This window comes from Elephas maximus, chromosome 4 (genome assembly GCF_024166365.1).
Source record: "Elephas maximus indicus isolate mEleMax1 chromosome 4, mEleMax1 primary haplotype, whole genome shotgun sequence".
In the NCBI taxonomy this organism is placed as follows: domain Eukaryota; kingdom Metazoa; phylum Chordata; class Mammalia; order Proboscidea; family Elephantidae; genus Elephas; species Elephas maximus.
Window position 1 is genome coordinate 143,188,231 of NC_064822.1, and position 24,228 is coordinate 143,212,458.

The 24,228-nt window shown below is 34.6% G+C and overlaps 1 protein-coding gene across 1 annotated transcript in view; it reads left to right on the top strand.

The window, feature by feature from the left end:
• PTPRQ (protein tyrosine phosphatase receptor type Q) overlaps positions 1-24,228 on the top strand; it is a 253,498-nt gene that overhangs the window by 211,574 nt on the left and 17,696 nt on the right. The window contains 4 exon segments of the mRNA XM_049881583.1: positions 8,399-8,425; positions 9,088-9,169; positions 12,928-13,018; positions 17,869-17,945. Of these exon segments, the coding sequence (XP_049737540.1) occupies positions 8,399-8,425; positions 9,088-9,169; positions 12,928-13,018; positions 17,869-17,945 (277 nt within the window).

Here is a 24,228-nt window from a genome sequence, read left to right on the forward strand (position 1 = left end):
GTGGATCCTGGTTATTAATTCTACTTTTGTCCTAAATTTAAACTCTTTGCAAGAAATAGCAAAAATAAATGAATCTAGAATCTAAGAAACGTCCCGCAAGTAGAATGAAGTTTAAGATATGTAATGCTCATGTTACTGTAGTAGCAGTCGCATATAATTCAGTGTGCCCGTATACTAAATAAATAATGGATCTTTACTTCCAGATACTCTTCATTTTTCTTTAGACGCAAGGAGATTTTTGTCATCCAGTAAGTTACTGTGGTGATGCAGAGCTCTGCTGTGATTATTTTAACCTCGTCAGGTGGTGTGCTATATATATTAAACTACGCGATTCTTGAGCACCTTGTTGTTAAATGTGCTCTTTTTTCCCAAAGCCAAGAAAAAGTTTTACTTTCTACTTACCGTGTGTCCTCTATAATACTGCATGCTATTGATATGGTATAGTTAATCTTACCAAAATGAACATTAATTCATAATGTGCATGTCCTGAAAATTTGCTGTGTTCTCATAGTGTGTTAGCTTTGATAGTAAAATAAGTTTTCACCCAGATTTCCTCAAACATGTATTGTTCTATTTTTACCATGACACAAGAGCTGAGTTCTCCATCTGACAGGTAGAGTCTGGGTTCATGCTTCATACAAACTCATTTCTGCCACTCTAGGTGGTAATCTGTGGGGACAGAAATGATGCCATTCCCCATTTCCTGACTCTGGTGCCTACGCAGAGTGATATATTCATGGAGCCTTAACTTTACCTGGACCATTGGGTAGCCAACTGCATGCTTCTAGGCACTCTCTTGATGTTCAGAAATGCCATTTATATTCTGGCTCAAAAATTACTTTATACATTCTGAGAATAGCATATTGAAATGTCAGCCTTAGCAAAGACACTAGCAATTGACTGAATACCCAAAAGATAGTTTATTCATGCAAAAATATGAATGGGGGTGGAGAAGGGAAATGCATTTGATTACAAAATTCCAAATCCACAAGAGGAGCCAGTCTGCATTAGGCACAGGCCTGGATGGGGCCAAGACTTCTGACATTCTGGTTGACAATGTATAGTCCTCAGCATGAATACAACGGGAATTCAGGCCTATTTTCCTAATCCAGGCACACTGAGCATTTTAGAATCATAGGTAACCTTGCTTTACTTTAGCTTAGTTAATTGCTAGGTTTTCCATTGACAGAATTAAAATAGTTTCATGAAAATGCATATTTTTTCTCAGAGGACTTGTAGGATTGGATGCAAACATTTGTCAAAGTAAGATGCTGCTGAACTAAAGATTTAAGTGATTATATAATACATAAAATATCCGTTTCCAACCAGCACTCAAAGCTGACCTCTCAGCATTCCAGTCTCACAAGTGATCTTTCTTCTTCATCATAAAACAGATTTTATTTAATTTCTTTGCTTTATGCCATAAATACATGAGGGCAAACTCCCTTCATTTTTGCAGAACCCTCACTGTCTCTAATCCATCACTAAATTCTCTTTCCTGCAGTCAATGAATAATGGCCTGCTCAGTCAGAGCCCTTACCTTGAAAGAGCTAACTTAGTAGTTTGGGTTCATCAGAGCTTTTATAGAATACTTACACATAAATCATGTTAGTCCAAGTGGCTGCTAACTGAAAGTTTGGCAGTTCAAACCCACCAGCCGTTCCGTGGGAGAAAGATGTGGCAGTCTACAGCCTTGGAAGCTCTATGGGACAGTTCTGCTCTGTCCTGCAGGGTCACTATGAGTCAGAATTGACTCCACCACAGTGGGCTTGTTTTTTTTTTTTTTTTTTTGTCACCTGTCTCCTCTTCATTAAATCCTCACCAGGCCCAGATTACCCAATACGAAAGGTACACACCGGCCCAATTGTGCCTTCCCACCAACCTGAAGTGCACAATTTCACCTGTCCCCCACCATGTCAAAGATGTGGTGAAACCCATGTGAAATTAATCAGCACAGATTAGCAAATAGTACAATGAAGCCCATGTGTACCTTGCTCAATGCAAGCTGGTGCATACTGTGCCTACTGGTTAATTCACCCTGTCCTCACCAAGAACCTTTGCCCACCTTGTCACACACACTCTTCGTTCTATCTATTACTTCTACCCTATGCCCCTGAAGTAGCTAAGCTTATGTCCATAATTTTAAATTTAGAGTACGTGACCGATGAAATAAAATGTGTCAAGAATTTATTTCCAAATGTACTAATGTCGAGAGGCTTAATAAGAAAAATTCAACTTCTGCCACCCTGGGAATCTTACCTTAGCTATTTGACATCAACAGTAATGTTGCTTTTCCATCTCTATCTAATAGGTCACTTTGCCTTGTTTGAGTAAATCAATAAAAAATATCAATTGAACACCTACCAAGCGTCAGGCACTGTTTCAGGCACTGCAAGTACTGTGATGAAAACGGAAGGGACATTAGCTCCATGAGCTGCCCTTGAAATAGCTAATACTCCTTCTAAACATAATTTTGTCTTTACAAGTACAAGGAGACGTATTGAGAAAATACTTAAAAACAAACAACAAAAAAAAAAAAACAAACCTATTGCCATCGAGTCTATTCCAACTCCTAGCGACCCTACAGGACAGAGTAGAACTGCCCCATAGTTTCCAAGGAACGCCTGGTGGATTCAAACTGCCTACCTTTTGGTTAGCAGCCGTAGCACTAGGCCACTGGGGTTTCCAAAAAATACTTAGACATCCCTAATAGATTATTTTTCTAATCAAATGAGAAAAGTGTTACTTTACTCACTTATTCAGATGGTATTCAGATGTGAAGCTTTACAATCGGATGCATAATACTAATCTTTGGCTAGCATAACGTTGTGAAATTTATATTGAGGGTCATGAAAACAATTATTGGTCATTTGGTAAAAGAATGAGAAAGGTTCTTAAAGCCTAGGACAAAAAAAGATAAGAGGAAAGGACAAAAAGTAAAAGACCCTTGAAAGCATCTCAGTAGATAGATGCTTTGGATAAGTAAGAGAATATCCTTGTAGAAATAGAGGTAAATTCCAAAAAAAAATTAGTGATCTGATGAACTAGTTAAACTAAAAACTCACATTCAGTATTTTATAAAAATATGTATGTAATTCATATATTTTATCCAGGGTATAGACTCTTCACAAAAATGTTACTTAAATGGTAAATACATATCATGGCATACCAAATACATATTTTTATGTCAAGGCAACAGAATTTGAATTTTTTTTTCTCTTTAACCTAACTTAACTGGTTAAATAGAAAAAAATAGAGTTTCTCAATTTGTCCTATGCCAGGGGTAATGCTGATTTAAGCTGCTCATCTACAGGCTATCATCTATAGCTCTCTATTTGGACTGTATTTTAATTCCCTATAGATTTCAACTAATTGACCTGGAGGGAAAGCTGAGTCTCTGTGACAATATGGTCTTCAGTCACCACTGCCAACATAAATAAATGGTTTCTCTCTGGATCTATCAAGAGTAATCTGAGTGGAATTTAAGTTTTTGATAGACTTTTAAAAATGAGCCCAGGCTTGAAATAATACCCTTTTCAACAAAAGGACATAGGGTTTAAGACAGCTAAGATTCATATAATAAAAAGTGTTTAGCCCTTTATATTGGAAATTGATTAGTTATCTTATTGAAGTCTGGGCAATTCTCAAATTAATTTATACGCTAATGATCTCAATATAATCTAACAGTAAACTTTATTATTTTAAGTGAATAAGAGTACCAAACCAGTCTAAAAAATGCTTTCCACTTAACAATTTTTTAAATGTTAATAAAAATAAGTTCACTATTTGAATTTGAGTGTTTCCCTGAATCACTTGATCTATTTGAAAATAGTCATCCTTCTGAAATAGCGTTGTTGATTTTCATGCATATTAATTTCTGAGTTTTTTTTTTTTCTTTTTATGACTGTCTATCCAAATCATTTTCTCTGTAAGGAGTTTAATTACCTCATCACTGATAATGCATTTTCTTCAAATTATGGTCTGCCTTCTTTTCCAATTCCCTGTATAAATTGTCCAAGTTAATATATTTTTTTAACTGTTTAAAAATAAACCTTGAAAACCTCAAAGGGGGAAGAAAAAAAGGTTTAGAACACAGCCAATGCCTAAGAGATAAATACACCCATACGACATGAGGCTAAGAATCAAAGCAATGCTATGATAGTACAAACAACATCAACAACCAGAATCTCATTTTTATTTGAAATAGGTAATTAATGCCAGAGTGTGCTCTCAATTTGAGCTTTCCAGATAACTATTTGAAGTTTCAATTCACACATAATTTTGATATAAACTTCTTGTTAGCTGCATAGATTGAATAATTGTGTACAATTAGACTATTTGAAATGTTGCTTCTTACACTATATGAACACATATTTGAGCAACAGATTACATAAAACGATCAGGTTTGGGTAGATTAATACAAAAGAAAATAATGCCAAAACAGATGCCACTTCTTTTTTTTTTTTGAATTAATTTGATGCCGATTTCTTTATCACTTAGATAGGCAAGAATGAATTTATTGTTCTTGTATCTAATTTCCTAACTTAAAGTGTCAAGCACCTGTTAGGTGGTTTAGGTTAGGTAACTTGATATGGTGTTTAGACTTATATAGTTTATTGATGAATCTACTTATCTAAAGCTTTGAGTTAGGGCTTCCTGAGAATTTACAACTATTTTAGTGGAAAATGTCATTAAATTCAGCTATTCTCTTATAATAGCCAGAACACTTATACTTAGCTCACTATGTATCATAGTCTGAATTCATCCAAAAATGTATATTTAACAATGATTTATTCAATGCCTACTATGAGTAAAGTTATTATTGATCCGGACTAATCCAAGTGTGAATCCCGTCCCTGCCCTCAAGTATAACCTAAACCAAACCCATTGCTGTCCAGTCGATTCTGACTCACAGTGACTCTATAGGACAGAGTCCAGTTGCCCCATAGGGTTTCCAAGGAATGGCTGGTGGATTTGAACTGCTGACCTTTTGGTTTTAACCACTATGCCACCATGTACTTAAACCAAAACCCACTGCCTTCGAGTCAATTCTGACTTACAGCAACCCTATAGGACAGAGTAGAACTGCCCCATAGAGTTTCCAAGGAGTGCCTGGTGGATTTGAACTGCTGACCTCTTGGTTAGCAGCTGTAGCACTTAACCACTACGCCACCAGGGTTTCCGCCATGTACTTAAGTAGCCATAAAACAAGGTAGAAGGCAATTTGTCCTTAGAAATTTGATTTCACAGAAGAAATGATTTTCTTTGCAATAAAATAGGGTAAAGTCCATGGATAAGTTAATATTTGAGTAAGATATTAAGTAATCAGTAAGTTTGGTAAAACCCTGGTGGCGTAGTGGTTAAGAGCAACACCTGCTAACCAAAAGGTCTGTAGTTTGAATCTACCAGGCATTTCTTAGAGACTCTACAGGGCAGTTCTACTCTGTCCTATAGGGTCACTATGAATTGGAATTGACTTGACAGCAGTGGGTTTGGTTTTGGGTTTTTGGTCATGGGGACATCACCTGGAATGGTGTAAACTGTACGAAGGAGTTGCAAGGAACAATGTCAGAAAAGTGGGCATGATTCAAAATGGTATCACATGATTATGTAAAAAATAAATTATTATAGTCATTATATTAGAGATTTTTGGGGGGACAAAGAATTGAGAACTAGAAAACGGGATTTGGATTTGAAGTCTAGATAACTGTGGCCACTCTTTATGGGAGTAGCCTGTTTTTTTTTTTTTTTAGGAAGAATCAAATAGAAAAACTTGTTCAATTTAGCATAATTTAGTCTACCCATTTTTGAGTAAAATTAAGACAGAATATGCTTTTGGAAACAAAAAACAATTCTTCCTTTATATCAGTATCATTTTTAGAACAGCATGGGTAGAAAGAGCTTGATTTATATAAAATAAACTAGAAATAGTAATTTTAATACTAATGATAAAAAATTTTTTTTAATGATAGTAACTAATATTTATATATTGTTTACTAATAAAGCAGTGACTTTTCTAAGCCCATTACATGTAAGAGCTTGAGTTGCATATATGTCCCCACTTTAAAAATTAGGCACAGAAAAATTAAGCAATTTTCTCAAGATAATGTAACAGGTAATTGTTAGAGAAGATATTTGAAGCCAGTAGGAAAATTATATTTTATTAGGCAAGAATTCACAAATAACCACCCAAGCCCAATAGGTAGCCAGTTATGGTTTAAAATTATTATCTTTAGAGAAAGTTTAAATGACGGTAGTTATAAGCACTTCCTATAGAGTTTTCTGGGAAAAGAGACTTAAAGGAAAAAAAAATTAATTATTTCTAGATTCTAAATGAAAAACAGATCATTAATGAAAGAAGAGCAAGGATGTGAATAATAATAATATTGTGCTTTAGTTATTTCTTTCTCATTTGTATTTTATTGATGTTTAATGTCTAGTGGGGATTTCACAAACATGTATTGATTCTTATTTGCCCAGAAACTAGCATCCATTTTAGATTCCAGATATCCCAGTAATAGTATTTTGCAAGTACGGCCTCAAATAATCCTGGATCCTCTGGGAAAATAGGGTATCTTTCCACTATAGGTCGGCAGTTTATCTCCCCTTAAATAGGTGAGCCATGAGCTTGTCATTTAATCAGATATAGTGTTTGGATTTTGCCAATAACAAACAATAATGTTCCCTTTTATTATAAAAATGATTGCCATGTAGCTCAATAATTTTCATTTCCATGTGGTAACAGGGAAATTGATCTGGCTAATTCAAATAAGTCAGTCATTTTTACCTTAAACTCAGTTAATTAGGATTTGTCCAGCACAAGCCCCTTTCCTTTTCTACTCCTAAGGAACATCATGGCTTAGGAGTGTTGGGGCATGAGGCATCTAAGTGAGGCTGGGGTAGTGAGGATCTAGTCCATGTTCCCCCCCACCCCCCAGTGGTTTTTGCTGAGGACTAGTTAGTTCTTTCCAACAGGGATTGATTGTCCGCCTCAGTCCCCACAGCTGATTCAGAGGTACTCCCAGGGCTTCCACTTTTTAGGCATTCTGTATCTTCCTGTCACCAAATCAAGGATTCTTCAGATTCAATAGCCCATTCAGCCATCTCCATATCTATCTAGTTAGCATCAGGAATTCTCTGTTGCCTTCTGAGAATCACTCTAGGGTTGTGTTGGTAGCCCGCCAGTTTATCCACCAACACTCTGCTCAGTCATGGCTATGTTATCACTGTGGTACCACGTTTGATGATGGGATGCTCTGCCAGGTTATACCTTGAGAAACTGGGAGATATGTCCTTCTGCTTGGGGTCGCCCACAACCTTAATGGAGGTTCTGTCATTCTGCTTGGTTATACCTGCTCTAGGATATTTTTTTGCCAATTCTTGTATTGTTATTAAATATATTTCCTCTTTTCTCATCTTTTTTTTCATTGAACACAAACCTTTGAGATCATTTTCATAATATTCAGTATGCCGCATTTTCCAATCCAATTGTTTTCTATCATTTGTCTTTTACTTCAAAAAGTACATTATCTTATAAATATTCTTTACTTAAGGAAAAAAAGTAAAATCATCCTTAATAATGTTTAAAATTTAAAACTTCAAAAAAGTTATGTTCTTCATTTTATTTCATTATGCCTTTTGTGATTTTTGCAGTGCTTCATTTGTTGTGCATGACAAACATGTGCTATTAAAAATGTGCCCATCTCTAAGTTTGTATGTGTCGCATACTCTATTTAGCTGTTAAAATTATTTCAGTTTTTTTTTTTCCAAAGTATAAATAGCTTGGCCAACGAACTGTCACAAAAGATATGTTGACGGTAATTAAAATGATTACGATTGAACCATGATTAGGGTTGAATATTCAAAGTCACCCACGAAACAAGACTTAGGAAATATGATGGCATTTTTCAAATATCTGTTCTCCTTAGTTTGGCACTTTCTATGGATAAAGAAAATATATATTTTTTAATCCACAGTAACTTTTTTAGACCACTTAATATTACGCAATACATAAAAAACGATCTGTTGTTAATACAGTGCCTCAAATGCCTAACAATATAAAAAACTAACTTGAAAGAGATGCTGGATTATTATTGGCCATATTTGGATCCAAATAATTGAATTGCAAATTAATGAAATAAAATTCAAAATAATAATCATATAGTAAAGGCATAGAATAGTAATCATATAATAAAGGCATAGAATAGTAATCATATAATAAAGGCATAGAATAGTAATCATATAATAAAGGCATAGAATAGTAATCATATAATAAAGGCATAGAATAGTAAATACACAGTTAATTTATTATGCTTTTTTTCTGATTTTAATCTAGAGCTCTTTCAGAATGAGTTGTACCCTCCGACTCACAATGCATTTAACACAATCTCTGTTGCAGGTTACTTAGTTATAGAAAATCCATCAAGTAAGTTTGTTAAACATCTTTTCTTTTTTTTTTGAATATTGACTTTCGATTCACCAACTTGGTGAATCTTAATGTGTGGTTCCTTTTTTCTGTGTTTGTTGGAAAAGCCTCCAAGCTGGATATAAATCATAAAAGCATGACCAATTGCATGGTAACTGGAGAAATGCTTTCTCTCTCTCTGGGGTGAAGCCTGCATGTCTGTATTTTAGCTTGGGAAGTAATACGGGGATATTTAACCTCCTTGGGGTTTAAAAACCGTGTCATTATGAGAATGAGGTCACTGCAATATTTTATATCTTCTAAAACCTCGTAATGTTTAAAATGTTTTCTGTATGACAAAGAAGTATTATGTGCTTCAGGATCCAATGATGATAACTTTATGCCCTTAAATTTACTCGAAAAACTTTCTTCACTAAAATGTTTAATCATTCGTTAAAAAAAGTCACTTAAAATTTGAAGGAAATTTAGAACCATGAAAATGAAGAAAAGTGAACTTAAAGGAGAAAAGTTAATTTTGTAAATATGACAGAGTGACTTTAAAGGGTTGTGTTCTGTGTGGCTTTTACAACGTCCATTGTTCTTTAATTTGCTAATCGTATCACCAGCTAAAGCGAAGAATACAATCTAACATGATTCCATTTTATACCTTTCTTTACTTGGAGGCCAATAAGCAAGAAATCTTTCCTGCAACATGTTGAAGAGCTTTGCACAAACAACAACTTAAAGTTCCAAGAAGAATTTTCGGTATGTTACTAGCAGTTGTCACAACATTGCAAGCCCTCTAGTCGTTTCATGTGTCACATTTCACGTCCATTTTAAACATGCAAGGCCATGAAGGACTCTGGCCTTGATAATCAATACCCAATTACCAGGTTGATTGTTTGGACAGTAATGTTACACTGGGCGGCCTCTGGTGCAACCTGGTCAGAATTATTCACCTACTGTGTCAGGAAAAGTTGCTCCTCTTCAGACCTCCCCGGCAATGGCGGTCCAGCCTTGATTCTTCTCTGCTGTCTCGTTCAGCTACGGGGGCCAATCTAGAACGCTGTATTCGTTAGTGTTTGCTTGTGTGTGGGTTTTAGATGATATTTTAAATGTGATTTTATATTTCAAACAATTATTATAGATTTGGACACCAAGTTACTTCATTTTAAATTGCTGCTTAGTTTATGTTATGGTGTAGGTGAACCTGAGAACAAATAGAACTTGATATTTCCATAAACTATAAAAATTTTGTTATTTTTAGAACTGTCCAAAAAAAAAAAAATCTGATTAAATAATGTCCAGACCTCACATGGCCTATTTTTAAGCTCTTTATGTAATACATTATAGAAACTATATAAAATTAAGAAGTTGACATTTAAAAAAATTTAAAAGTTAGAATTTTATTGTTTTTAGCAGTTTACATATCTATAAAATTAAAATTATTTTTTGAAACACAAGGTAGATATCATATCAGCAAGCTATTTTAAGACTTTTAAGCATTTTTTCTAATTTAGATGATTTTATTTTATGGAAACAAAATAGATTCTTAAATGTCATCAAAAACTTTATTCCTTTTTTTTTTTCATGAAATTCTTTGTGAACTTATGAAACAAAGAATCAAACAATTGCCTTTAAAAATTCAGGATTATAATATTTCAGTCTCTTAGGAATAATAACAAAAATGTGAGAAGATTAATGGTGTTCCCTGCAGTTTTTTGGTTATGCTACTTAAGTCATATTGGTCTGGACTTCACAAAATCAATGGCACCATAAAATTCTCCTTAGCATTTATACAGCAAGCATGCTCTACTTCTTAAGAGCAAAAGTGTAATTTCACCAGAATAGGAGCAAATATAATTACATTCCACATGACCGAGTAGATGAAAAGTTTTATTAGCAATAACATTTCACATATTATATATTATATTGAGAAAATCTCTAGTTTAGCTTATTTTTGAGATCGTGGTTTTAAAACCTTTTTTTTTTTTAACTAGTGTTTTATCTTAATGCTTTATGAAGTATTTTAAGCAAAATATTATGTTTTAATAGGCAAGTGTATATTTGGTGCATATATTTGATAATCCCTATACTCAAGTCCTATTCATTTGTATCTTAAACATTTATTAACTCCTATTATGTGATAGGCATTGTATTTGGCACATTGACTTAGTAGCTAAGTGACCTTAGGAAAATCACTTAAACTTCCTGTGTTGCAGTGTTCTCATTTGTTAAATGATAGTACCTGACTGGCTGAGTTGCAAATACTAAAACTATTAAATATATGCAATGCTTAGAAGAGTGACTGGCATAACATAATCTGTATTTTAATATTAACTTTTATGAAGTTGATTCCTACCATAAACAAGCCCATATTATGATTAGAAACACATACATGTGTAAAAAATCACGAATGCACTGTATCAGGACCATGACAGAGATATGCATAAAAATGTGAGGGTCATTTATTTTTTTTCTTTTATTTTACTTTAGATGAAGTTTTACAGAACAAACTAACTTCTCATTAAACTGTTAGTACACATATTGTTTTATAACATTGGTTAACAATCCCATGACACGTCAACACTCTCCCTTCTTAACCTTGGGCTCCCTATTACCAGCTTTCCTGTCCCCTCCTGCCTTCTTATCCTTGCCCCTGGGCTAGTGTGCCTCTTCAGTACCATTTTTTTTTTTTTTTTTTTTTATGGGCCTGCCTAATCTTTGGCTGAAGGGTGAACCTCAGGAGTGACTTCATTATTGAGCTAAAAGGGTGTCCGGGGGCCACACTCTCTGGTTTTCTCCAGTCTCTGTCAGGCCAGTAAGCCTGGTCTTTTTTTGTGAGTTAGAATTTTCTACATTTTTCTCTAGCTCTGTCTGGGATTCTCTATTGTGATCGCCGTCAGAGCAGTTAATGATGGTAGCTGCGTACCATACAGTTGTACTGGACTCAGTCTGATGGAGGCCATGGTAGATGTGGTTATTAGTCCTTTGGACTAATCTTGCCCTTGTATCTTTAGTTTTCTTCATTCTTCTTTGCTCCCAAAGGGGTGAGACCAGTGGAGTATCATAGATGACCTCTGAGATGTGAGGGTTATTTCTATTGTGGGTAGTTGTTAGGAAAGACGGCTAAAAAAGGATGACCTCTGAGATGGACTTTAGGATGAACAGAAGTTCAACAAGTAGGAAAAGGGAGAAACGTATTCCAGAAAAAGTGAATGAATGTGAAAGCATGATGGTGCAAAGTAGACCAAATCATCTGTGATTCCTTTAAAAGGAAAGGAAACAGGAAAAAGAGCGTATTAGGAGGAACTTTGAGGCCCTGTGTGCTTTGATAAGAATAAGCTTGTCAGTATAACATTATTATTCAAACAATCAACCTTGTAATTGAGTATTAACTATCAAGGCCAGAGTCATTTAAATCTATAAATGAAAAGTTTATGTAAAATAAGTACAAACTATAAACACCACTTTTCAGCCAATTTCCACATCCCCTTTCTTTCTCCTTGTTATCTTTCCGTCTTTTTCTTACAAATATGCTGGCATATACTCCTAAAACCTTGACACAAGAAAGCTGTTCTAGAATTCCTTACTTGGTTAAAAAATTTTTTCTAAGCCCTTGGTGCTAACATACCAGAATTCAGACACTTACACAGTCTCTCTCTTCTAACACATGCCCATATACAAATGACTGTCTGGGTTTTCTTCTTCAGAAAAAATACGAGGAAAGGGAGAATTATCCAATTAAAAGAAATAGTGTACAATGATGTTGAAAAATTTTTAAAACACACTAATACTTCTTAAGGAATTTGACAAGTTGAGACTTATTTCTAAAATGGAAAATTTTAAATTCCGTAAATGTAGATTATCAACTCAATAATAATGATCATATTTTCTTGCACTAGCCTTCTTAATGATACATTAGAAATAACAAGATAAATGGTTACCATGACTTTTCATCAAAATGTCAATAAGAGATTTCCTTGACCCCCCATCCTGTGTCTGACAATTCTTAATCACACCTTTGCGTTCACTGTCAGTTTAACAATGCGTACCGAGAACAGGAATTGACCTTTGGCATCTTCTCAAAATGACCGGTGTTGTACCAATTAATAGGCATGAAATCATACTGCCTCAGGAGAAAAAACAAAAAATAAATCACTGAACTCCCTTCCTCCTACTAAGTAGACATTAAAATATTAAATAATAATCAATGTATACCTGAGGTGCCATTAGCATGTACAATTAACATGACTTCCATATCGTAGAGCTTTCTAAAGTACAAAGAAATTAACTCAGAGAGAGCCATAGCCCAACTGAAAATTTTTATTATGTTTATTTAAGTTAAATGTTGACATAAGCTCATCACCGTTAATTTGACCTTGTTTCTGCAGTTATGAGAAGTGTTTTCAACTTAAAATGGTTCAGAATAAAGAACTGCCTTTTACTAAGTGAACTTTCTTGCTTACCTCTTATTTATATTGCATTGTAAATTTAAAAATTGCAATTACTTTATTCCACAGGAATTACCAAAATTTCTTCAGGATCTTTCCTCAACTGATGCTGACCTACCCTGGAATAGAGCAAAAAACCGCTTCCCAAACATAAAACCGTGTACGTTCACTAATTGTTTCTCATTTTGACTGTGAGGTGTTTTAAAATGACTACAAAATACATCTTAACATTTTTGCATTTCCTTTGATGTATTCTATTACATATTAAGTGAAGTAAATATGTATTCCATTAGCAGCAATTTTCAAATTGTATTTCTTTTGTTCTGTTCGTATTTATTAAAGTATATGATTCTCAAGTTCACACAAGGTTCACTTATGCAGGTGCAAGAAACTATAGACCTAATATTTGGTTAGCTTTGTTATTTAATCCAAGTGACAAACCTCCTGAAAACCCTGGTGGCAGAGTACTTAAGTGCTATGGTGACTAACCAAAAGGTAGGCAGTTCGAATCCACCAGGTACTCCTTGAAAACTCTATGGGGCAGTTCTACTCTGTCCTATAGGGTCACTATGAGTCTAAATTGACTCCACGGCAAAGGGTTTTTGGTTTGGTTTATAGGCCTAGTTCTCAAATGAAAAGAGAAAATTTGCATATAACCTTGTACATTAGTTACGCTTAAGAGCCTGGCGAGGCTTCATTATGAGTATAAAAAGTACATTGCAAAATATCCATTGAAGTTCAGAGTAATATGTGCTTTCCAGGATTGGCTTTTTTAAAGGAGAAAGAGGTGTGCCTCACCAAAGTAAACACACTTTCATTCTTCCATCAGTAAGAAAGAAACAGCATTATTGTTTTAAGAATTAACGATGAGGTGAAAGGGAGAAGATGGAATTCCTCAGTGAATAACAGCTATATGTTTGATATTACATTTTTTGAACAGATATTCCAACTGTCTAAACAATACACAGTTTATATTATGAAATGCAAATGTGATTATTTTTGAGGTTATAAACTCTATCAATACTGCTTCAAAAATCTAAAGTTTTTAAATATCCTCAATTTTAAAGTTAGCATATATATGTTTTTTTCTAATTTCTATCTTTTCAAAAAGGTATTGGAGAAAGTTCTGCATTCCTTAAAAATTGAACTCTTTTGTCTAGAAAGACGCGGGCTTAGAGAAGGATATAATCACAGAATGTAAAATCATAAATGATACAGATAGGAAGAAAATGGACCAAATTCTGACATTCTAGAATTAGAGTATAACTGATGCGTGAGAGAAAATAGATTTAGGGAAACATTATATAAACCAAACTTGTTGCCATCGAGCCTACTCCAACTCATAGCGACCCTATAGGAGAGAATAGAACTGATGCATAGGGTTTCTAAGGAGCAGCTGGTGGATTCGAACTGCTGACCTTTTGGTTAGCAGCTGGGCTCTTAACCACTGTGCCAGTAAACTAATGGAACCTTTTAATACACCTCCTCCTCTCTTATTGACTATCTTGTATCTTGACAATAGAAAAAATCTACTATCTGACTATTTTTTCACATTAATGACGTACATCTGTCAGTAACAAATGCTGAGGTGCGAGAGTAACGCTGGCTGTGATGATTAAAGTTATGTGTCAACTTGGCTGAGGCATTATTCTCAGTGGTTTGTAATGATGTAATTTGGCAGCTACGTAACGATGTAGTCATTCTCCATTTTGTGATCTGATGTGGTCATCCTCCATTTTGTGATCTGATGTGGTCATCCTCCATTTTCACATAACACCAGTTTTTGCATAACAACCTGCTTTGGAATCTAAACATGTGGATAAGTGAGGAGTGGGGCGTACCTAAGAACTCGAAAGGCTAAAAATATGAATAGTTTTAACCACCTAAATCGTTTCTATAACATGACAAATCATAAGTAAATGACTTTAAATATAAGTGGACAAATAAGATATTGTTATAGGAAATAAGAAATGTTACTGATCCATCTCTAAATTTCTAAGACCGTGACCTTTCTTAATATGTCTTTTTGTCCTCCCTTTTGGAGAGGTAACCTGAGTTGAATGCATCATAAGTTTAAGAGCTATGGAAATTTTCTTGTTTTTATATTAATCTAAATTTCTTCCAAACTGTATACTTCATGCTTTTCAGTGGTATTCTGTGAAAATAAATACTATCGCCTATAAACTATATATTATTAAAGGACATTTACTTTGGAATATTTAGTATTTAATTATAATTGTCTATATGGTTGAAGTAACTTATAATATATCTGATGTGAATCCAGATAATAATGTCTTTAGATTTTAATAATAAAAGAATGAAAAGTCACATTTCAAAATATCTTTCTAAAAGCTCGCATATTTACATTTTAAATTAGACACTCTTTGGTCCTTTATGTCATAGAAATAAGTTAGAGGTATTTTATATATTATATAATATAGGATAGAAAGAGAGTAAGAGTGGTCAGTGTAACTAAATAAACAGCCTTTAAAGCAACAAAAAAGAACTAAGGAGGATGATTACCTTAACTCTGTATATCTCAGGCTAAGACAAAAAAAAATTGTTAAAGATGAAATTATGTTGTAAATGGAGGATAATCAGAAATATTAGAACAAGCATTGTATGCATGTTGTTCATCTTTTCTGGAGTCATATGGGTAATGTTCAATTGTTATATGCCTTTTTCTGGATTTCAGTACAGAAGTTTTAGTAATTTTTTTTTAATGATATATTACATCTACATCCAATATCCTTTCATGGATTTGTAGGGGAAAGTTTTTTCTTAACTGTTCCCTGAAAGATTTGGTGGTCCTATAAGAGAGAATTTCATTAGGTATAATTTTATACTTTTAAAGAATTTCATTATTAGAATAGTTTAGTAATTCAACTAACACTACCACCTGCTGTATAATAAATACCTGATGAATATGTAGGTTAACCAGACTTCAGGGGTTAGCATCCTGTTTACCAACCAGCTACTTTGGTAACAGTTGCCATTGAGTTAATTCTGACTCAGAATGGCCCCATGTGTGTCAGAGTAGAACTGTGCACCACAGGGTTTTCAGTGGCTCATTTTTTGGAAGTAGATCGCCAGGCATTTCTTCTGAAGCTCTTCTGTGTGGACTCTAACTGCTAAGTTTTCAGTTAGCAGCTGAGACGTTAACTGTTTGTACCAGCCAGGGACTCCACTGTTTTGGTAACACTGGCCATCTCTTTCAGTGGTCTCTACCTCGTTATTGTGAGGATTAGATGAAACAATCCTATCAATCATATAGCCCAGTACTGGAACACCAGAAGCACTCAATAAATGTTAGTTTTTAATGAGAGTTAGTAATCACTAAATTTCTTACTTTTAAAAGCTGCTAACATTCTGGGTGAAAAAGATTTAGCCACAGACCCTTAGGGTCTGCAGTCTGAAGATAACAAGCCCACTTCCCTAGCCTGGGCTAGAAGTCAAACTGCAAAGTTACAGCCACTTTGTGGGCTAGTACATTCCTCCCCACCCCCCGCCACACACACATAACAAACCAACTGTAATGTTTAGACTAACTGTTCTCCCATTGTGCTGGCAGAGGACCCATGAAGATGAAGAAACACATTTTTATTTTCCCATAGAGAGTGAATTCATTTTAATAGAGTCTAAATTTTTTTTTAAATTTTAGCCAGAGTCAGCTAAGTGAAGTGCATTGTTTCCCCTGAGTAATGTAGGAAGTAGGATTTCAAATATCACAGTACATTTTAGAAGATATTAGCTTACAGGGCTTTAAGATACTAGAATTAGCAGCAAATGCTTGCAGAGGAGATTTCCAAATCTCCGTTTGACAGGAAACTCTATGACCTTCAGAAGTGTTCTAACACCATGAAGAAAAGTTTAGCTTGTTGTCGTCTCCGATAGTTATAAGAAAGCGTATCAAGTGAATAAAAACACCATGGTTTCCCTTCATTAGTTACAGGACTAGCCACAATGCTATTAAAAATAGTTTTTAATATCATTTAAAAATCAAAATATTTGGGACATGAATCATTTGTAAAACTTTTGCTTAAACATTCCCTGTCTCAAAATCTAAGCATGTCAGGTCAGGTAATTGCAATTACTAACAAGAAAGGTAATTCATTTTAACATATGTGATTAAGTTTTAAGAGCATGAGCCCAATGAGACACTAATGTATATTCAGCGTTTGCTATGAGCTTTCTTATATGAAACTTATATTTTCCTCATGAGTATTAAAAAGTAAACATTATAACTGCATTTTATAGTCAAAGTAACTAAGGAGCAGAGAATTTTAAGCAATTCACCCAAACCTGTATGCAGGGTGTGTAGATCATCTGCAATTTAAACCCAATCCCATTACCCATTACCCTCCGCTTTCCATTAAGGTTTTAGAAAAAAAAAAAAAACCCTTAAAAACAGAACCTTTAAAATAATTAAGCAGTGATAGATATTTTATATCACTTCCATGTCTAGTTAAAAACAGTACCAGATATTTGAATTGTAATATAAATTTGGTAAAAATTCTTAGGAAAAAATAATTTTGACATGTTTCATTGAAAGAGAAATAATGGGTAGGGGGTGTGTAATTTTACCAGCTCTTGAAATATTCTAGAGTACAATAATTAAAAATTTGGCATTAAAGAAAAAATAGTCAAATAAAGAGAATGAATAAAAGTCAGATAAAAAAAAAAAAGACGAGAATAAATATTTTAGAAATAGACTTAAATGCATAGAGAAATCTACTGTATGATGTAGTAGTGATCTGAATCAGGAAAGCAAGATGAAATATTCAAAAATCAGGACTGTTCATTGTCCTAAAAATTCTGAAAATATACACAAGGACTTATTAATAATCATTATCTCTAGGTAGTGAAAATATGGAATAATAGGAAACTTCTTTAACTTTACAGCTATCTATAATGTTGGAATGTTATATACTTCTTTGTATTATTTTTATGATAAAAATCAGCGGCAATTTAAAATGTGAATTAGCATTGATTCCCTATATTTTCTTCTAGATAATAATAACAGAGTGAAACTGGCAGCTGATACGAGTGTTCCAGGATCCGACTATATTAATGCCAGCTATGTTTCTGTAAGTTACTATTTATATACATATTTTTTTAATAAAAATAAAGATTAAAATTATATTATGCTTTTAACTACTTAAAGCAACAAATTCATTACCACCTGCATGGATCTTAACATGTCAATTACTTACAAAACTCTATATACCCCTTGGAGATGGCACTGGGTTATATACCCCTATTTTATAGATGGGGTAATGGAGGCTCTTTGCAACTTGTCAACCATCACTTAATGAGTAAGCAGCAGACTTACAACTTCAGAGTACATTTCCTGGTTCTTTTACTAACTTATTTCCTTCATCAATGTCAGTGTAGTCTCTGTAGACAATGAAGTCTGCCAGACTCTCTTTCAAAGAAAAATTAGTCAAATGGACAATCATGTTTATACAGTATAAAAACCTATTATGCTTTCCTTCTCTTCTGTATGTGCAGTCTTTGGGGGGCAATGATATCTTCTTTTTTCTATCCTCAGCTACTTGTAGAATGTGTACTCTATTGTAGCTACTCAATAAATGCATCTTAAATTAATCAGCCAGGAGAGTTGTGTCACGACCTTGCACATCGTAGATAATAAATGGTTGTTGATAATAAATGGTTGAGGTGGATTGAGAATTAAATGAAACTAAATTATTTGGGGGGATCTCTCTCTCTTTCTCTCCCTCTCCATGGCTCTTTTGTTCTCCAGTGCTTATCACTGTCATCTGTTGTTGTTGTTAGCTGCTGTGCCCAATGCCATGCCCAATGGAACGAAATGCTGCCCAGTCCTATGCCATCCCCATGATTGGTTACAAATTGGGCTGTTGTGATCCATGGGGTTTTCATTAGCTCGTTTTCAGAATTAGATCAGCAGACGTTTCTTTGTAATCTGGCTAAGACTGAAAGCTCTACTGAAACCTGTTCAGCACCATAGCAACACACAGGCCTCCACTGACAGATGGAGGTGACTGTGCACGAGGTGCATTGGCCAGGAGTCAAAACTGGGTCTTCCACATGGAAGCTGAGATTCTACCTCTGAACCACCAATGGCCTCCCATCACTATCATTAAAAAAAAAAAAGTTGCCCTCAAGTTCACCAAAAGCCAAGGCATCTATGGGTGGATTCAAGCTGTCAACTGAGCGCTTAACTGTTTGCACCACCAAAGGACTCATCACTATCATAGGTGCATGGAAATCTTATATGCATCCAAGCCCTTTACTCCATTCATCTTGGAACTCTTCTAAAAAATTTCTGATAACTAAATATTAGCCTCTCCTAGCATTGGTCATACATTTCCTCCTAAAGCAAGTGATTCTCTCTCTGAATAAATTTATTATTTCCTGCCGACCCTCCCATAGGTCTTTTATATTTTTCTTATTCATGGGTCTTTTCTCACAAGCCTGCCATTTCTTTCAGTTCCATTGTGGCTCTTATGTGATTCTCCATCCCTTCCCCCAACATCAAACACACATGTCCAATGTTTTATTCCCTCCCAATCTTGCTGAAGGAAATAAGCACAAAAAATAATTCATTCTTAATTGTATAGTGTTTGATAATGGTTTCAAAATTACATTCCAATATTGTTTCTTATTGTCAAAATAGTGAATAATGGGAGAGTTTAAGACTTCTTAACAGAGGATGTGAGAAGGGTTTTGGGGAAGTTGAGGCATCCTTTGAATTTCATCCCTTTTTATGTTAGAGCTCTGAATCACGTGAATTTTCTATTTTGATAGCATATTTTATTCATTTATAAAATGATTGCTTTTAAAGTATAATTCCTCTCTAAACATTTTGGTGAAATCTTATGCTTACTAATTTCCACTGTAGCCTAAACTCTACAGCATGCTGAGGTTTAACTTTGATTTACGTGTGATATACATATGCATTTAGATACTTAAATTTATTCATTGCTCTAATAATCAGATGTCTTGAGATATCATAGAATAGGATAAAGGATAACTGGCTGTATTGGTGACCTATTGATTTGTACCATTTTTATGCTCCAATAAACAGATACAAATGAATAGCTCATATTCTCTAATGCTCCACCAGATATGAGACGGCAGTAAAGTACATGGATATTATTAGGAAAGAAGCCAGACATTTTTTGTAGCTGTAACTGAACCTTACAGATTACATAAGCAAAGGAATATTCATGAGCCCCTAGTGCTCCCTCTAAATATTATAGGTTGTTCCGACACAGTATGCTCAGATGACAATGCAATATAAGCAGTAAACTAGGAAGCCTGAGATATGTGTTCTGCTTTAATCGAGCAATGTTGGTATATAATAAATCCCATAACAAAGCCATATGTAATAATACGCACAATTATTACTGAGCTCCATGGTAAGCAGGCCCAGATGAAATGCATTTGACATTAAGACAGGTTTCGGTATTAGGGCAGGAAGAATATTGCTTTGCTCTTACTTTTTAAGGAAATCTTTGCTTGGGATGTTAGGGATGAACTGAGGAAGAAGAGATTGCATCCCAGTAAATGCTTACTAACTGCAAATTTAGTTCAGAAATGTTATCAAGAGAGATAAGCTTTTGATTTTAGGGGCAAGAGGAGGGCCCCAAGCCCTCAAAATTATGTCTCCTGTTAACCTGAAATAACTAAAATTACTTTTACTTGAGGACAGCTTTTAGCATAATTAGAGATTAAAGACTAAAATGTAAATGAATTGTAGTAACATCAGCAGTGTCATATTTGTTCCTACTTTGATAAATGATTATAGTAGTAAGGCTCTGAGCCCCTGAAAATGTGAGATGCAAATGACTAGGAGAAACATTTTATAAACTAATCAATTAAAATGAATTGTCCTCTCTTCTTTAGTCACTCCACACTTTATATATCTAGCATAGTCTTTGTTATATTCTAATTGCCTGTCTTCTCTGTGAGGAAGACTGTATGAAGATGAGTTCTTATTTAAGTACCTTAAGATGGTGATTTGGTTTTCATGATCTTAATATCAGCCACTCAGTTTGCATCGAGGACTCACTGAACGCACACATGTAATAACGTACCATATGATAAATTGTGAACACCATCCAGAAGGATACTAGGTAGTTGGGGAGAGTTTAAGATGAAGAATCTCTGCCCTCAATGGCATTATAATCTTGTAGGGGTAAAAATTAATATATAAAATTAATAAATATACATGTACAGAGAGAGAGAATATATAGACACAAACATCTGTACATTTATATATTTATATGTGTATGGGGCCTCTGTAAGTCGGAATGAACTTGACAGCACCCAACAACAACAACATATATGTATATATACATCATTATCAATGACTACCACATTTTCTTTAGCATAATAATCAAAGCAATTGAATTAACCACAAGCTACAAACTTCACATTTTTTTTCCCTAGAGCTAAGCCTAGTTTCTGATATGCATAAATAAAGAGAAGCTGTTCAAGGATATTGGTAGGCACCAAGGTGCTTTTATCTACTGTATAATATGGATAACCTTTAATGTAAAAACACTTTGTATGTTTATTAAAAAAAAAAACTTACATTTATATTTAAACCTTAAACCTGTTGCCATCGAGTTGATTCTGCCTCACAGCGACCCTGTAGAACAGCGTAGAACTACTCCATAGGGTTTCCAAGGAACAGCTCATGAATTTGAACTGCCAATACCTTTTAATTAGCAGGTGAGCTATTAACCACTGCGCCACCATGGCTCCTACATTTATATAGCTCCTCAAAAATTTTAAAGCAATTTTCACGTTCACTGTTTCCTGAATAGTCCTATCTGAGCTGTGCAAGAAAATAACAATTGCCTGTGATTTATAATTAGGAAAATGAGGACTATTTCATTTAAGTGGCTTTCTCAAAGTTATATACTATTATGGGGCAAACAAAAACCAGAGTTTCAGTCTTTAATTCTGTACATAGTTTTTATTATCTATATTTAACGCCTTCTTTCATACCAAACCAAAAAAAACCAAATCCAGTGCCGTTGAGTCGATTCCAACTCATACAGTTTTAATAAAAACTCTTTATTTTCACTAAATATTAGAATGAGAAATATACAGATACTGTGTATACTCACCCACGGGATACAATTGAATAACTGGCAGAGATTAGAATAAAACAAAAAATACTGATTCACAAGCAGTATAATATATGCTTAAATTGCTTTTATAGCATGTAGTCCTACAACAATGCCTGGGATTTTGTAGGTACTTAATCATTTTTGACTAAGTAAGTTCATAAAAAGGGGCATTATGTTTAAGTGGGTAAGTGCATATGCTTCAGAATATAGATGGACCTGGGTTCAAACCCCTTCTCTGCCACTTTGTAGGTATATAACCTTAAACTCTCTGATTAAAGTTTCCATATCTATCAAGTAGGAATAATAATACCCTCCCTGAAGGCACCCTCGGAGATTAAAGAAAATAATGTGTATAAGCAGCTAATCATATCACAGATACCTCAAGAGCACTTAATAAATGCATGTTTTTTGTTTTTGATCTTGAGTGGTAGTAGCATCTACACGTTTCTGATTGGTACCATATTTTTACACAAATAGTGGCACCTTCTATGTTTGTTGGCCAACTGCTTCCTCCCCGCACAAGTATTTTCATAAGCATGCTATGAAAACATCTCGTGGGAGGAAGGTGCAGCTGGCAAACAAATGTAGAAAGCACACATTATTTGCATAAAAATACAATAATCCCAAAAGCAATGTTTGAGCTAATTCAAGGGTTGCAGTGACCTCCTAGGACACCCTGGTGGTGTAGTGGTTAAGTACTATGGCTACTAACGGAGAGATTGGCGGTTCGAATCCACCATGCGCTCCTTGGAAACTCTATGGGGGCAGTTCTACTCTGTCCTGTAGGGTTGCTATGAGTCGGAATCGACTTGATGGCAGCGGGTTTGGTTTTGGGTTTAATGACCTCCTATGGTCAAAGATCATAATGAGAGTTGACATGTGCAATAAAACTTGCACTTTTTCCCAATTATCATAGAGATTTAAAAGCCAGAAAAACTCTATATTCCAAATAAAGGACAAAATTACAGACAAAAAGAAGTTTATTCTCAGAAAAAGTCAAATGTTTACATACAAATATTCAAAAGCAGAGGCAGAAATGGTAAACAGAACTGGCATTTTCCTCCATTTTCATAACATATGTTAAAAGTGCCTCTTATAATATATGATCCATATGATTATATTTGTCTTGAATGAATGCCAAGTCTACTTTTCCTTTCCCTAAAATAAAGTTGTCTTTACAGAAAAATAATTTAAATGTATCTTAGCATCTCTATGTGGGGATCAAGAGAAAAAATTAATGTGACCATATAAAGATATATTTAAATGACATCTGTTACATCCATGTATGGTTTTTATGAAGAAATGTAAAACAAGGTTTTTAAAGAATGTTCATTATCCTGGAAAATATAGATCATATACTAAATTTGTAACTAGTGGTAAAAAAAAATTATAGAGAGAATAATCCCATTTATATGTATGGGTGTGTGTATCATATTATACAGTATAATATATGGTATATCCCACTGCAGTTGAGTCAATTCCAACTCATAGCAGAGTAGAACTGCCCCATAGGGTTTCTAAGGCAATAAATCTTTACAGAAGCAGACTGCCACATCTTTCCCCTGTAGAGTGGCTGGTGGGTTCAAACTATCGACATTTCAGTTAGTAGCTGAGCATTTTAACCACTGTGCCACCAGGGATCCTTATATGGTATATAGTATATAGTCTATATTACTCTAAATGGAACCTGATTCTCTACTGAGGATATTGCTTTCTTGGCAGTGCTCATCAGTGAATTTGTATTCTCCACCACATTCACTTAGTATGATGTTATTGCTAAGTGCCATCGAGTTGGTTCTGACTCAAAGAGACCATATGTACAACAGAACGAGACACTGCCCAGTCCTCCACCATCCTCACAATCCTTATTATGCTTGAGCCCATTGTTGCAGCCACTGTATCAGTCCATCTCCTTGAGGGTCTTCCTCTTTTTCACTGACCCTCTACTTTACCAAGCATAATATCCTTCTCCAGGGACTGATCCCTCCTGATAACATGTCCAGAGTACGTGAGATGAAGTCTCACTATCCTTGCTTCTCAGGAGCATTCTGGTTGTACTTCTTCTTAGACAGATTTGTTCATTCTTTTGGCAATATTTTTCGCCAACACCACAATTCACAGGTGTCAATTCTTCTTTGGTCTTCTTTATTCATTGCCCAGCTTTTGCATGCATATGAGGCAATTAAAAACACCATGGCTTGGGTCAGGTGCACCTTAGTCTTCAAGGCAATAGCTTTGCTTTTCA